The sequence below is a fragment of the Elephantulus edwardii genome, unplaced genomic scaffold (assembly GCF_000299155.1).
Source record: "Elephantulus edwardii isolate Elephantulus edwardi_28Jun2011 unplaced genomic scaffold, EleEdw1.0 scaffold00284, whole genome shotgun sequence".
Classification (NCBI taxonomy): Eukaryota; Metazoa; Chordata; class Mammalia; order Macroscelidea; family Macroscelididae; genus Elephantulus; species Elephantulus edwardii.
The window spans coordinates 3,176,436-3,192,078 of record NW_006400034.1 but is presented as its reverse complement, the minus strand read 5'-3'; the positions used below and the strand labels follow the sequence as shown (position 1 = coordinate 3,192,078).

Genomic DNA, 15,643 nt, shown 5'->3' with positions numbered 1-15,643 from the left:
TTTTTTTAATTTCTCGAGTAGGGGAAAGGGACGTTTGTGCCTGCCGAAATAGCTCAGTTGGGAGAGCGTTAGACTGAAGATCTAAAGGTCCCTGGTTCGATCCCGGGTTTCGGCAGCTGTTTTGCTGGCGCCTCCGCTTTGGATACCACGTTCGATCCTGTGTCATCTCCCCAGTGTCTACTGTGTCACTTTAGGGGTAACCCTGTGCACCCCTGGGTCCGTTTATTGAAGGGGATTGTTTTAAGGGCCTTCTGCTTCCTTATTGGTCGTATTCTTACACCGCACATTTGTGCAAACCACACACACACACACACACACACACACAGCACGCAGTCAACGCAAAGCACGTGCAGGCCCTAACCCGCGCCCTGGGGACGCTGGCCCCTGCACGTGGACTCCCGGCCAGGTCAGGGGTCCCCACGGGGCTCTGAGTCCCGGGCAGTGCGAGGCCGGAGCCCAGGAGCAGCGTCCTCGCTGTGAGTGTCTGTGTCTTCACTGACCACGGCCACCACGCTGCCCGGGGGCCTCCCCACCAGCCGGTGTCCACGGACAGTCCACCTGAAAGGTCCCTGGGCACCACCTCCTCGCTGAGCTTTTAAGAAAGAAAACAAGCAGGATTTCTTGATGCCCAGTTTCTGCTGGTTATGGGCCGGATGCAGAGACGCGGCCGCCCTCCTGGTTGTGATCGTGGTGGTCTGATGGTGAGTATTGTTTTAAACATGATGTTGCTGGTATAGTCGTGTGGGGTGGAGCTGACCGTCTGGTCAATCCAGGAGATTGCCAATCCTTTTCCCGTGGGGCAACTGGGGGATTACAGGCCTTCGGGATTACAGATTTTGTTTTTAAAATAAAAGATATATTAGTTCTGAACAATTTGTCCAACTGTAAGGCAGTATATCCTGAAATTACTTACTTCTCCTTGCATGCTATAGACATTTCCCTCAGTATTTAGTCTCTCAGGCCAGAGAATCTAGGCTTTCTACTCCATACAAGAGTTTAATTTTTAGACTTCTACTCAAATCCAATCTCTTTATTTCTTATCTGATTCTCCTTCTATTTAAAATAGTTCCCGCCCGAACAGGGACTTGAACCCTGGACCCTCAGATTAAAAGTCTGATGCTCTACCGACTGAGCTATCCGGGCTTCTGAGTAAATGAGCTCCCGCAGCAGATCCCGAGGCAAACAGGCCACGTGGCCACACTGCGTCCTGCGCGCTCCATCTCCCGGGCCTTGGGGCTGGTGGTCCAGGGACATGCAGAGGGATTTTGGCCGGACGGACTCTGCCGTGGCCTCTGAGGAGCCGGGGAGCTCCTGGGGGCGGAGGATTAGGAATCAGGAGTTAGGTTCTTCAGCATCTTCTATTGCACGTGGATTGCTTACTTGCCACGCTCCAGGACCTTAATAAACTGCCTTGTGGGGCTGCAAAGACCCAGTGCCAGCCCTCGCAGGGCTGCAGAACACGCCACACAGAAGCGCCCCGTCAGCCACGTGGCCCGGGAGCCCCGAGGTGGCCAAGTCCCAGAAGGGGGTGCACTGAACTGTGTGGGATCAACGGCTCCCCTGGAGCCAGTGGAAAGGAAATTCTACCAGAGGTAACAGCAGACGTGAAAGGAGAATTTTTTACGTCATCAAAGGGTCTCTGGTGGTGCAGCGCTTAAGCTCTAGGCTGCTAAGCGACTCTGCGAGAGAAAGGTGTTGGCAGTCTGTTGTTGTTATGTGCCTCGAGTCGACCATGACTAACAGCGACCCTATGCACAATAGCTCTGAACCCTGTTCTCTCCTGAGCCAGTCTTACTGTCTCTGACACACCTACCCCCATTACCCCAGTTATTGTGTCAATCCATTGCACCAGGGTATTCCTCTCCTGCGCTGTCCCTCCACCCTTCCAAGCATGATATTCTTCTCCAAGGACTGGTCCCTCCTGGCTACATGCCCCAAAATACGTGAGATGGAGTCTCAAAATTCTTGCCTCCAAAGAGGAGCTTGGTTTCACCCTTGCTAAGACAGACCTGTGAGTTCTCTTAGCAGTACAAAACTCTTCTCCAGCACTACAGCTCAAAGACAACATCCCTAGTCATTGTCCAGCTCTCTGATGCATAGCAAGCAATTGCAAAGACAATGGCCTGGATCAGGCATACTTTAGTCTCTAGACAGGCAATCTAGAAACAGATATGTCTGCCACTCTAGAGTTTTGTTACCAGAAAACTACAGCTCTGCTGACTGTAATCTTGAAGGCCAGCTGGTGTGAAAGAAGACTAAAGCTGTCAATGGTTTCATCTTGGTTGGCACCAGCAGTCAGGAGACATAGTGCATTGAGGAATTCTGCTGTCAGGGACTTCTCCAAAATATTGAAGTGTAATGATGTCAGTCTGAAGACTAAAGTGCGCTTGATTTAGGCTATGGTCTTTTTTTTTTTTTTTCTTTGCACAATTAGTTTGTTTGACAGCAGGTACAAGATGAGGGTCCCCAGCAAGGCTGGTGCCAGTCCTGGGGTTGGGAAGCCACCGGACGAGATCAGCCGGGACTGACTTCGAGGCTTTGTGTTCATTTCGCCCTTGGCCCCTTCTCAATGGGCTTCCCCACGTCCTTACCCCGGAGTTTGAGACCAATGGCTCTCTCGATCTTGCCCAGCACCTGGTTGTTAGGGATGGCCCGCCCACTCTCGTAGTCAGCAATCACTTGCGGTTTCTCATTGATTTTCGTGGCCAGGTCCTTTTGCGTAAGCCCCTTGCTCTGCCGGCCCTGCTGGATCACTTTGCCAACTTCCAGGGTCACCCTGTCGTGGTGCAGCTCCTCTGTCTCCCGGTCCAGCTTGGCAGTGTTCTTGGTGACAGAGTGCTGCTTGTTCTGGCCAGCTGCCCATTTCTTGGATGTCTCCACGTCTTCGCCTCTTCTCTGGGCAGCCAAGATGGCCTGCTTGGACTTGGCCTGGGCCGCCGTGGGGCCCTTCTTGCGCAGCACCGTCACCGTGTCCCAGTCGCTCTCGGCCATGGCGGGTCGGGCGCGGTCGGTCGCCGACTCAGTCAGGCGGCTCCGAGGCAGCTGGCTATGGTCTTTTTAACAACTTGTTACTCATCTGAGATCTGGGCACTGAAAAGGATGACAGAAGATGAACCGAGGACCTTTAAGCTGTGGTGTTGGAGAAGAGTACTAAGTATCCCATGCACTACCAAAAAAAAAAACAAACACACACACAAAAAAAACGGATGTCTTGGAAATGGTGCAGCCAGAACTCTCCTTAGAGGCAAAGGTGGCCCTCTCTTATATTGTAGTCATGTTGTTGGGAGAGGCTATTTCTTTTTTTTAATTATTATTAATTTTAATGAACGTTTACAGAGACTGAGGCTTTCCATTCATTCATTGTTGCACTTTTCTCCCTGCCTACTTCTCCATCCCCTCAATTTGCACTTCTCTTTGAAAAGTAAAAGAAAAATTCCTTCATTATTATACAATCCCTCCTCCCAGGTCCACTCCACTGTGCAGCCTTCGCTCTGGACTCCTGTCATGACAAAAATACCCAATCACATATCCCTTTTAAAAAGTTTTCTCCCTTATCTGTTTCAATACAGTATACATCATTTATCCCATCTTTCTCAGTCTCCCTCCAACCCTGATGTCAGTTTTGTTTTACAACAGTGGCACCATGCAGTATTTGTCCTTTTGTGACTGAGATATTTCACTCAGCATAATATCCTCCAGGGTCACCCATTTTGAATAATACTGCATGAGTTCCTTGTTTTTCAATGCAGCATAGTATTCCATTGTGTGAATACACCACAGCTTCTCTATACGTTCGTTTGTTGATAGGCACTTAGGTTGTTTCCAACTCCTTGCTATTGTGAACAAAGCTGCAATAAACATGAGTGTGCATATATCTGCTTGGGTGTCAGTTATGGTCTCTTCAGGGTATATTCCCAGTAGTGGAATTGCTGGGTCAAATGGTATCTCTATTTGTAACTTTCTGAGAAAGCGCCATACTGCTTTCCACAGTGGTTACACCATTTTACACTCCCACCAACAGTGAATCAGGGTTCCAGTTTCTCCACAATCTCGCCAGCATTTGATGTTTGCTGTTCTGTTAAATTTTGCTATTCTGACTGGGGTGAGATGATATGTCATAGTTGTTTTTGAGGCTGAAGGCCAAGCGAAAAACAGGAAGACCCTCCACATGATAGATTGACACAGTGACTGCAGCAATGAGCTCAAGTGTATTGGCGATGATGAGGGTGGCACAGGATAGGACAGGGTTAGATCTATTGTTCATAGGATTCCTAAGAGTTGTTGTACTCAACTCTAGGACACCTAGCAACAACAACAACAATGACAACAGTTGTTATATATACAGGAGACAGGGAATATGGGCTTCCCAAAGCTGCCTCTGCATGAGAGACTGCAGGGTCATCTTATATAAGGGAGGGCAGAAGAGTAGAGCGTGAGAGGTTTTTACAGTATTGTCCTTTGTCCAGGTGTCCTGTTGGCCACCATCCCCTAGACTGGCTGGTCTCATCTTATCAGTGTTCTCGAGACAGTTGGTGCTGTTCACAGGTCGTCATTTAAAGGGAGGAACTCCCAGCTACAGATTAGCGGAGCAAATAGAAAAATACAAAGAAAGGCTTTGCTTTATTAACCTTGCTGGACAAAGGGGAGGTCCCCCTTTCTTTTAAGATACTATAATAATGTTACTCAATATTAGTTTAATAATTATACATTTGTATCCATTAGTTGTAAAGAGAATCTCTTTTGCTTAGAGAGTACAAACTATTAATTTCAAGCTGCTACAGGAAACACTTCACCAGAGTTTAAGGAGAACGCTTGGTTCCAGCTACAAAGGTATTAGAAAGTGCTTGTTGTCTTTCACTTTGTCTTTGCAGTTTCCTGGACAATGAGTTGGTTTATTTTACTTTGCTAGGGAAAAGTATTTTCCAGAAAAGGCCATTGAAAGACTGATCGGACAAACTGTATGGCAGATTTTGTATTTTTAGGAAGGTCTGTTACCCTGGAAGTTGTGTCCTAGACTTTTTTTTTTAGGCCAGATTTGAATTCATCATTGGGTAAGATCCTTTGAAATGGAGGGAAATCTGTGAGGGGCAGCTCACACCCATTTTCATTTTCCCTGGGGTGCAGAGACACAGGCCAATATGGGGAACAAACAGCTTTGCATTCTTTCATGGAGAAATAAGGCCAGTCTCCTGTATCCACAGGGAATTACTCCCAGGACCTTTGTGGATATAAAAATCTGTATATGCTCATGTCTCTTAATGTGAAAAGAACAAGGCCATGTGGGAGCATCCTATCTGACCTATACTGACCACGGAGGAAACTATCCCTGCTCACAGCATCATTATTGCAAAACCAATTCCCATCAGGTCAGCCATGCCCCCTTGCTCCCATGCCCCCTTCTCCTCATCTCAACACAAATCTTACTGATTGGCTGGGTCCAAAATCCAAGGTGATAGCTCACTGATCACACAGAACCATACTGGGGAAGTTAAAAGGTTATAGAATTCAGATTAATAACAAAATACAGTCAAGATAGCTCCCAAAATGTGCACGCAGCACCTCAGCCTCGAGGCTCTTGGTTCTAAGTGTTCTCAGTTCTGCCAATATTGGCTTGAAGGATCCCGGAAGGGTTAGTGATAATAAGAGGTCTGCTGGACCAGGACATGTTCCAGGAACACCTGAGACCCTTGAAAATGAGGGAGCTTCAGGGGGTCCGGGTTGAAAACAACCTAGGTCCAGTTCTAAGATCTGTTTCTTGTCAGCAATCTTTGGAGTCTCTTACCCCTAAAGGGTTAAGTACACCAGAGGAGTTCTTGCTAACAAGGTCTCCTGGGATGCAGTGTGTGTGTGTGTGTGTGTAGAGGGGTATGTGTGTGTAGGGGTGTGTGTGTGTAGGGGTATGTGTGTGGTGTGTGTGTGTGTGTGTGTGTATGTAGCGGGGTGTGTGTGTGTATTATTCCTAAATATTTGTGATTGACTCTACAGATACAGAACTGGCAAATATAGAACCTGTGGAATCCAAGGCTGATTGTTTATTAGGAAGATCAAGGGCAAAGTTTTACAAAGTATCAGTTATGGAGAGAGATCCAGTCCATGTTTAGTGGATAAATATTAAGGAATTTAAAAGTATGTGTGGTATAATAGTGTTTGAGTTTTGCTTTGTTTTGGGTGTTTTTTTTTTTGTAAGATGCCTTTAAAGGGACTATAATTCATAGCAACTCTAGATCACTGTCATGATCAAGTTCATTGTGGTAGTCACAGATGGATAGTCAGTCTACCTCAGTGAGGGTCTTCCTTTCTCTTGCTGCCCCTCTATTTTTCTCAGCATGATGTCTTTTTCTGATTGGACCCCTCCTGAAGATATGCCCCAAATGAGTGAGATGAAGTTTCATCATCCTTGCCTCTAAGAAGCATGCTGGTTTCACTTCCTCCAAGACAGATTAGTTTGATCTTTTGACCATCAATGGTATATTTAATGGTATATTCAATATTCTTTCCCAACCCCCTAATTTAAAAAAACCCATCAATTCTTCCTCATTCATCGTCCAACTTTCAGATGCACAGGGAGCGAATGATAATACAATGGCTTGGGTCAGGTGCACCTTAGTCTTTAAATCGATAACCTTTTTCTTTAGCATTTTAAAGAGTTGCTGCCATGTCCACTCTGGCTCCTGGTGACCCCACGTGTGCAGAGTAGAACTTTATTCCACGGAGTTTTCAAAGTTGTGACCTTCCAGAAGCAGAGTATCATATCTGTCTGAATTGCCTCTGTTTGGTTAGAACCCTCAACTTCCCAGCTATTGTTGATTGCCATTGAGTCGAGCACTACTCATAGTAACCCTATGAACAAAAGCCTTGAAGCCTTTCTAGAACTATTGTCATTTATCAAAGTTCATAGAGTTTCCAGAGGCACGCTGTTTAGGAAGTGGATGCCACCTGTAAAACATTTAAAGGTTATAATATGAAGACATATATACATTTACTTCTTTATATATGTATGTGTATTGTTACACATAAGAAGTTTTACATATTTTAGGGCTATTTATTGAAAGATCAGATTTGCAAAGCTGCGCATCTGTTGAAAATGACAATGAAGAGAGTTGCAGTTAGGGGTCCCTGAGTCAACCCTATGAACAGTGGATCTGAACCCTGTCCTGTCCTGTGCCGTCCTCATCATCTCTGACATATGTGAGCCCATTACTCCAGGCACTGTGTCAATCCATTTGGTTGAGGGGCTTCAGTTTCACTGACCCTCTGCCTTTCCCAGCAGGACAGCTTTTCCCAAGGACTATCCTCTCCTGAAAATATGTCCAAATTATGTGAGCCAATGTTTCACCATTCTTCCCTCTAAGGAGCATTTTGGTTATACTTCCTCCAAAACAGACTTGTTTATTTTCTTAACAGTTCATGGGATGTTCAGTCTTTTTCTCCAACACTGTAATTCAAAGGCATCAATTCTTCTTCTGTCAACCTCATTCGTTTTTCAACTTTCAGATACATAGCAAATGATTGACATGACATGACAAGACATGAATCAGGTGCGCCTTAGTCTTTAAATTGACAACATTACTCCTTAGCACTTTGAAGAGATTCTTGACAGCAGACTTTCCCAACGCTTTATGTCTTTTGATTTCTTTCCTTTATGTATTATCTGGACTACGGGATTTTTAAAAACAAGCATGTATTAATTTCTCCCTATACTTTGATTGAGGGAATACATATGACTAACACTTACCAGTTCAACAAACATATATGCCTTCTGTTATAATAAAAGAAGAAGCAGGGGAACCCCAAATAATCCACATGTGGCATGTTAAATTACCCAACCTTTTGGGTTCCCACAGGAGGCCCTTCAGAATAACGCTTCCTGATGCTGTATTTTCTACAGATGACAGCAGAAAAACATTAAAACCAGAAATTTCCTCGGCTGTGAGGGTCTCTAAAAATGCATGAGGGTGGCAGGGTCTGATGGCCTCAATCAATCAAAGCTGAATCATAGGAGGAGAGGTGAGCCCTCCACCCTGCAACCCTGTAAACAATTCTGACACCAGAGTCCCCTCCTATAGCTCTCTACCTGTCTGCTGAGTTTAATAATTCACTGTCATGGCCACACAGAATCTAAGCCAGATTTAGGACTGTTGTTTCTGTGTTTGCTGAAGAATCAGAACCGACCCATAGCTGATCTCCCAGTGGATTTTCAGGGACATTGCATGTGAGATTGCCTATCCTTTCCCAGTGCAGCTGGTGGATTTGAACCTTATGCCTTTGGGATTGCAGTGCAGCTTCTTTCTTACCTATAAACCACCAGAGCTCCCTAATGTTTAGCGTTAGGTGGGGTTCCCCCCGCCTTGTTTGGGTTTTTAAAGATAGTAATTTTTAAAAAAAATCACAGATGCTTTAGGTAGAGTATTCACAGATGAAGAGTTGGATCTCTACGCAGGATCAGAAGACAGGTGTTTGTTCAACCAGGCTTCCCTTGGAAGAAGGGGAGCTCACCAGGAGTCATCCCGCAGCCGTCACCCAATCTCCACCTGCTCCTCTCTGGACCTCTGACTGTACGTACAGACATGCTCACCTGCTGAGACCAGGCCTGGGCGAACAGAGACCAAGATCATTTTCCCCAGGAACGAAGAGAGACCCACAGGCACCAAGCACTTTGAGACCTGAAGTCCCCAATTGTATTTAGTCCTGTGTCTATGGAGTGGGCAGAGGCCACAGCCCTGTTTAGAAGAGAGAGTGTATCAGAGCTGCTTCTAGGTCATTTTCACACTTCATGTTTCCCTTCCGTTCTGTCACTGTTTTTTTTTTTTTTTTTACTTCCATCTTAAAATCCCACTCTCTTTCCATGGCCCTCCTTCCTTGGGTTTGGGAAGTGCTTCCTGCTCCTTGGAGACAGGGCTCAGGGTGGATCCAGAATCTCTGCTGAATGCTCCCCAGATGGAGTGAGATGCTGGCGGTTCTGAGCCTGTCCCTGTTATGATGCCCAATTTTTACCTTCTACTCCAACTCTGTTTCATGGGTCTGAGCCCAATGTTTCGGCTTTGAATCCTTTCTCCCAAGGCCCATCCCAGACCCCTACCCCTAAAAATCCAACCCTCTGCTATCAAGTCAACTCCAACTTCCAGCAGCCCTCCTTCAGGTTTCGGAGGCTGTAAACTTTCAGGCAAGGAACCTGCCCTCTTGTACCCAGCAGTAGCTCCAGCCCCTGGGGCACAGCAAGATAGAAAAACCTGTTTGAACAGAATGGAGAGCTGAGTGGGGGTCGTTGGTCAGGGAAGATGTTTACTGGAGGGAAATGGGACAGAACTAACCGGCCCTTGGAGATTTTCGTTTGAGGAGAAAGTGACTGTTAATGATTTTTCATAATCAAAGGGAACAAACAGACTTGTCCTGAAACATTGCTATGTCACTATCTTGCCCGCGGGCTCTGGCGGGGAGAAGGACGGACAGTCTCCTCCCGTGCGATTTACAGCCTCTGAAAACCCACTGGAGAGTCGGCTGTGAGTCGGTTCCGACTTGATGGTACACAGCAGTAACAACATCATGCCACCCTGTTATATTTATCATCACCCTCTGAAATATTCCTTTTTTTTATGGTTTAAACATCTTTTCCTCCTGTCATGCTCACACCACTGTCAACACCTTGTCTATAAGGGCCTTGCGCGGCGTTTACTTTTTTTTTTAAATTCTGTATTCTCACAATCTTATTGTTTGGAAGAGAATTTAGTATATACCAAGATCTCAAGAAAGAAATGTTGACTAATTAATTTCAGAGTAAGACTTTTTACTGCACAGGTCTATTGCACACATCCCCCTGCCCCCCACGCAGTTCAAGCAAACACTGTCTTCAGCTCTTCAGTTGTTGGTATACTAGTCAAAGGGACATTAACCACACAACACATCACCCAAACAATGCATTAACCCAACAATAGATTGACTTACCATTGTCCCTTAACCAAACCATTTCTAGGTTTCTTGCCTGTTTTAGGAAGAAGACCAGATTTTAAAAGGAACCTCAGCTGCTGACTGTGAGGAATTAGGCAGAAGAGAAGAGGACTCGAACACTCATTGAGTGCATACCCCGCCAGCTGTGAGGACAGAGCCTCTTCCACACGGCCAACCTCACTCCTGGAACCTTCATGTTCAGATAATCAGAGATACTACGAAGTTCAGAGTTTAAAATACTTTCACTCCTCCTGTAATAAAACAATGAGGGAGGAAAAAAAAAAAACCAAGAAGTTTTAGCTTATCACACTAATTTTAATTTCTTCACTTGCAATTATCAGAAACTCTGAAGTTACAAACATGTTGGTTGAGAAAAGGCTCAAGTAGCGAAAGACCTCTTTCACCTTCTTGAAGGGACATACAAGGAACTTGGAATTATTTTTCCTGTTTGAAAGTGGGCAAGTCGTAGCGCGAATTTTTAATTTTTCTGTACTGAGGATTTTTAAGGACCAAAGTTTTCTTTTCCTTTGTAGTTTGAATGCACCCCGCAGATAAAAAGCGACTCTGGTGGGACTCGAACCCACAACCTTTGAATGCCTTCACCTATCTAGAAGTCCAATGCGCTATCCATTGCGCCACAGAGCCAGATGTTGTATACCCCTTCGCGTCGCTCCCATCAAGGACGGAGTGGCCTGTGGCCGGGGGCACTCACCCAGGGACGGGCCTCGCTCGTACCCCGCTATCGCCGGCACCAAGTCGCTGTGCAGCCCGCGTCGCCCGGAGAAGCAGGGCTGGGACTTGTGCACCCAAGTCCAAGATCCTTTGAAAGTTTTTCTCTGCGCGCGCTCGCGGGGTGCTAAATTTGAACCTCATTCTGCGATCGACGAAGAAGGGGGGGGGGCGGAAAGTCTTTGTGTAGAGTTAGAAAAACTCGCCGGCACTCACACACAGACGGTTCCATAGTGTAGCGGTTATCACGTCTGCTTTACACGCAGAAGGTCCTGGGTTCGAGCCCCAGTGGAACCAAGAGGTGGTCTATTTTGTTCTTCACATTGACGTAGCCGGATATCGAGTTTTGCTCCAGGAAGCGGCCTTTTCACTTGGCTGCGGCTGCCCCCGCGTGGCGCCTCCGTGGAAGTGCAGGTGACCGCGCCCACCTCGCTGCTGGAAGCAGCCCCTCGGAGCGCCTGGAAGCCCCGAGCTGCCTCCTGCCTCCGCCTTGGCCCAACTTCAAGTTCCCTAAGCCTCCCTGGTCGCGAACTGTGCCATGCTTTTAAAACTGCTGTCACCATTCAAATGAGGAATTTTCTGTGGCCACTCACTCTTTTATTGTTGAACTCCAAGCCCTCTGACCTTCTGATTTATTATTTAGTCCATTGGCCTGATTTATTATTTAAACTTAACATACCTTTCAAGAAATGAATATATCTGTACTTGGCAAAGACCTCAAACAGCCCCACATTCTTATTTATTTAGGATTTGAGTGAAAGCTTATGAAGCAATTGCTTTTTCATGCAACCATTTTATAATATTAATTAACAACACCCACAATATAATTCTTCGTTCCCCCACTTTCTTTCTGTAATTCTCAATTCCCTTAGTCTTTTCTACCCTTCCCTGTCTTCTGAGCTTTGACTTTGGGCAAATGCTGCTCTCTTGATCTTATATTGCTGGATATTCATAAGGCCAATGCATTTGATGCATTGACAATAATAATTGAAGACCCGACCGAGTTGTGGGATGATGCCAAGGACAGCATGAAGACATGAAAGATGTTTACAAAGACTGGGAAGAAAGAAAGTCCAAAATGGTGGTGGGAAAAGACCCCGACACTAGCGCTAGAATGAAGAAGGCCCAAAGAAAGGGGGGAGGGAATGCTGAAGCAATAGAGACTAAGAGAGGATTTCAAAGGAGATTTGTTGCAGACTGAGGGTAATGTATTTTTATAATTATTAATAATGAGACAGAACACCAAGAATGAGATAGAACAGAGAACAGAAAACAGGGGGGCAGCAGTTCCCAGACTGAAGGCCTCAAGCCATGCCTTTCTGTGTATTTATTGAGAATCATAGGGAAGGTAAACAAAGGAAAATCATAAGGGAGGAGAAAATAAAAACAAGAGATCAAGGGGAAGTCTTTTGCAGATAAGGCCAAATTCCTCTCTATTGTTTACTTTATGCTATCTCAGGGAGGGATTCAGTAAATACAAACTAAGAACAATGTTGACTCTTAGGGAATGCCTTAGTGTCACAGGGTAAACTCTAGCTTGTATTATGCCTCCCTCATATCCTGATATAGCATTTGGTTTGTTATTAGTATTAAATTTGATATTTGGCTTCCCACAGAGATTATTACAATTGAATATGCAAGGAACTGGAAATAGAAAGTAAAAAGGGGAAAAACACGTTCAGCATTTCTCAAGCTGAAAGTGCTGAAGACAAGTCAAGCCTTGAATTGTGTGTGATACCAAAGGACTGACTATATGGGTAAAATCTTCAATGATGCAGGTAGCATTAAAAGAAGATAGGAGCCACTGAACCAAGAAGAATTGTCAACACAGAACATTTTTGGGAGTAGTATATAATCAAGAACCACTCATAATGAAGGAGGAAGTTCAAGCTGCACTGAAGGTTTTGACAGACAAATATTAAAGCCCAGGAATTGACGGATTACGAACTGACACGTTTCAACAAACTGATGCATCACTGGACATGATCACTAGGCTATGCCAAGAACTTTGGAAGACAGCTATCTGGCCAACTGAAAGGAAGATATCCGTATTTGTTCCCATTTCAAAACACAGCAACCTGACAGAGTGCAGAAATTACTCAACAATGCAATTAATAACACATGCAAGTGAGGTCTTGCTAAAGATCATGACAGAACAGCTGGAACTTCCAAAGTCAAGCTGGGTTTAGAACAGGTGGTGGAGCTCCCCGATTAAAACAAGCCTGGAAGCAGGAGCGGCATCCACTTCCATAATAGCTTGCCTCTGGAAACCCTATGAACCTGGAGAAAGGATGAAGCACACTCAAGTGTTGAGGACTTTCGTTCATATGGTCGCTACGAGTCGCCTGCTGCTCGATGACACCTAACAACAACAACAACACTACTTACGTGTCCATCACCAGAGACAAACAAATATGAGCTCTGTCTAGGTCGCCATGCTGGGATGTTCCAGTCTTCTGTACCTGAGTCCCTTGGCTACCTCTGGCACGCTAAATGACTCATATCTAGTCACTGATGGTTTCCTGTTCTGCGTCTTCTTCATTCTGGGATAATATCCACTGTCTTTGAGGGCAAAACAAAGTCAACCCCACTGCCATCCAGCCAGTTCTGACTGGTAGCAACCCTTTATTGTGTTTCTGAGTCTGTAAATCGTTATGGTTGGTGACTGTCCATCTTTCTCCTGAGGAGCGGCTGGTAGATTCAAACTTCTGATTTTTCAATCAGCAACTTTACACATTACCCATTCATTCATATTTCTCCACCCACCCCCACCCCCCACCCCGGCTGTGGAGTGGAAACAGAAGCAAAGCTTACAGTGCAGTGGGTTTTCAGAGGCTGTAAATCTCATGGGAGATTATCTCTGAGGACAGGCTGGTGTAATGCAAACCTCCTCCTTCGCTACTAGGTCACTCTTGTTACGTGTCAGTGAGTTGGGGCTGAGCTCACAGCTGACCCTCCAATTTTAAGACAAAATCTTCAATAGGTAAATTGGTTTTTTGTCAAACATTCTTCTAGGTAGTATAGCACTGGTCTGTGCAATGATTCTAAACACGTGACACTATTGTGCCAAATGTGATAATGGTTACCCATGGTGGACAGTGTTTGGTGGAGCTTCCCGATTAAAATAAGCTTGGAAGCAGGAGTGGCATCCACTTCTGAAATGGCTTGCCTCTGGAAACTCTGTAAACAGTGCTCAGGTCTTTTATTCATAGGGTCACTAGGAGTCGTCTATGACAGCACTTCATAACAGCAACAAATCACAGAGGAGGAGATTGGCCATCTTTCATTTCACAGAGAATTCTGTGGATTCAAACCAAGTGCCTTTGGGTTGGCAGCGCAGCTCCTTACCGCTAAGCCACCAGAGTTTCCTATTTGATGTACCAGCCTGTGAGAGCGGCTGAGTGGACTTCAGGTGTGAGAGTGTGAACACAGCTGAGCAGATGAGGCTTTGGACTTAAAACTGGGGAGGTTACAGCCGGCTTGTGTGAGAGTCCTCTCCCAGCAAGATCATTCTCAGGTTGTCCAAATAGACTCTACCCTTCCCTAAACATGGTACCCAAGGCCCTCTGTGTCTAATCCTAGAGATTGCTGAGCGTGGACCACGAACCTGTGTGCAGCCAGCATAAACGCTCCCATTGTTTTACCCTCTTGGTTCTTTATCTAATTTAAAATTAGATATTTTAACATTGTGCCTAGCTCCCCTCCGTGAACTGTACCTTCCCTCTGAATATTACAAAATCAGGGATTTCAGGGCAGCACCAACCTGCCTGCTTACCCGCTGGTACCTGGTCAATCCTGACTCACCATATTTCTGAGAATGTAAATCTTTATGGGAGGAGATTGGCCTCCAGTCGATTTGAACTGCTGAACTTTCATTAGCTGCCCAATAAGAAATGCACTACATTTAAATCGGCCAGTAAGCGGGGTACTTTAGAGAAGGAGTTCCTTGACCATATTTTCTTCCTAGATCTCTCTACGTAAATGATTCTTTATACTCTTCACGCATTGTTTTTGCTGTGTGTTGTCAAGTTGGAAATGACCCATAGTTGACCCTCCAGCGGGTTTTCTGAGTCAGTAAATCACATGGGAGGAGCTTACCCATCTTTCTCCTGCAGAGCAGCTGGGAGATTTGAACCGTGTGCTTTTGGGATTGCAGTACAGCTTCTTCCCATTAGCCCGCCAGAGCTCCCTCACATATATATTTAGAAAGAGAAATACGCGTAAGAAGGGAGCCTAGAGTGTAGCATGTTATGACATCCAATTAAAATTTTAGTTGATTACCAATTTCAATTATTTGCTCAACAAATTCATTCTCAGGGGACTAACAGAATTGAATTTTATTTTAAATTTCATTTACTAGGATAAAGAGGAGGTATTACAAAAAGAATAAAGAGGTAGCTTGCGGTAAAATGATGTGTAACCCTTTTGATAATTAGTCCCTGAGTCATGAAAAGTCATCTTCGCTTGAACATTTGGTTTTTGTGAACAAGGTAGCCAGGTGGATTTTTCCCTGCAGTGATGTCCTGGAATAAATGGTTGTAAAATGATGTTAAAATTCTTAGCTGGACTGTGTGGTGTGTACTGCCCAGTCAGATAAGGATGATGAAAAAGCTTGCTAAGTTAACACATTTAAAAAACCCGTTATGCACACTGCAGACGTGATGTCCAGCTTACGGCGAATCTCCATCAGGTGTCTAAGTCTGGTCAATCTTTACAGGAGACTACTCATCTTTCTCCCAGAGAGAAGCTTTTGGGTTCAAACCACTGACCTTTTGATTCACAGCCACCTTCCTAATCACTGAGCAAACAGTGTTCCTGATAAGAACATTGCTGTTGTGTACCATCAAGTCCACAATCAACACTCTCAAAACCAAGGAACTCATGCAATATTATTCAAAATGGTTGACTCTGGAGAACATTATGCTGAGTGAAATATCCCAGTCACAAAAGGACAAATATTACATGATGC

The 15,643-nt window shown here is 45.2% G+C and overlaps 1 protein-coding gene and 4 non-coding genes across 6 annotated transcripts; 2 read left to right on the top strand and 3 right to left on the bottom strand.

The window, feature by feature from the left end:
* Positions 1-42: 42 nt before the first annotated feature.
* On the top strand, positions 43-115 carry TRNAF-GAA. Its single transcript has one exon. It is a non-coding gene; the product is annotated as a tRNA-Phe (tRNA).
* Positions 116-1,070: 955 nt separating this feature from the next.
* TRNAK-UUU lies at positions 1,071-1,143 on the bottom strand. The gene has a single exon. It is a non-coding gene; the product is annotated as a tRNA-Lys (tRNA).
* A 1,401-nt stretch (positions 1,144-2,544) lies between these two features.
* LOC102855736 (endothelial differentiation-related factor 1-like) lies at positions 2,545-2,991 on the bottom strand. 2 transcript variants are annotated; one of them, XM_006900437.1, is made up of 2 exons: positions 2,764-2,991; positions 2,545-2,712 (listed from the first exon to the last, which is right to left on the bottom strand). In XM_006900437.1, exons 1-2 carry the CDS (start codon positions 2,989-2,991, stop codon positions 2,545-2,547), a joined length of 396 nt encoding a protein of 131 aa, XP_006900499.1. The 2 variants fall into 2 exon arrangements, with proteins under 2 accessions (XP_006900499.1, XP_006900498.1); XM_006900436.1 differs by having other exon boundaries at positions 2,545-2,991.
* Positions 2,992-10,504: 7,513 nt separating this feature from the next.
* TRNAR-UCU lies at positions 10,505-10,590 on the bottom strand. Its single transcript is given in 2 exon segments — positions 10,505-10,540; positions 10,554-10,590. It is a non-coding gene; the product is annotated as a tRNA-Arg (tRNA).
* Positions 10,591-10,898: 308 nt separating this feature from the next.
* Positions 10,899-10,971, top strand: TRNAV-UAC. The gene has a single exon. It is a non-coding gene; the product is annotated as a tRNA-Val (tRNA).
* The last annotated feature ends 4,672 nt before the right edge of the window (positions 10,972-15,643 follow it).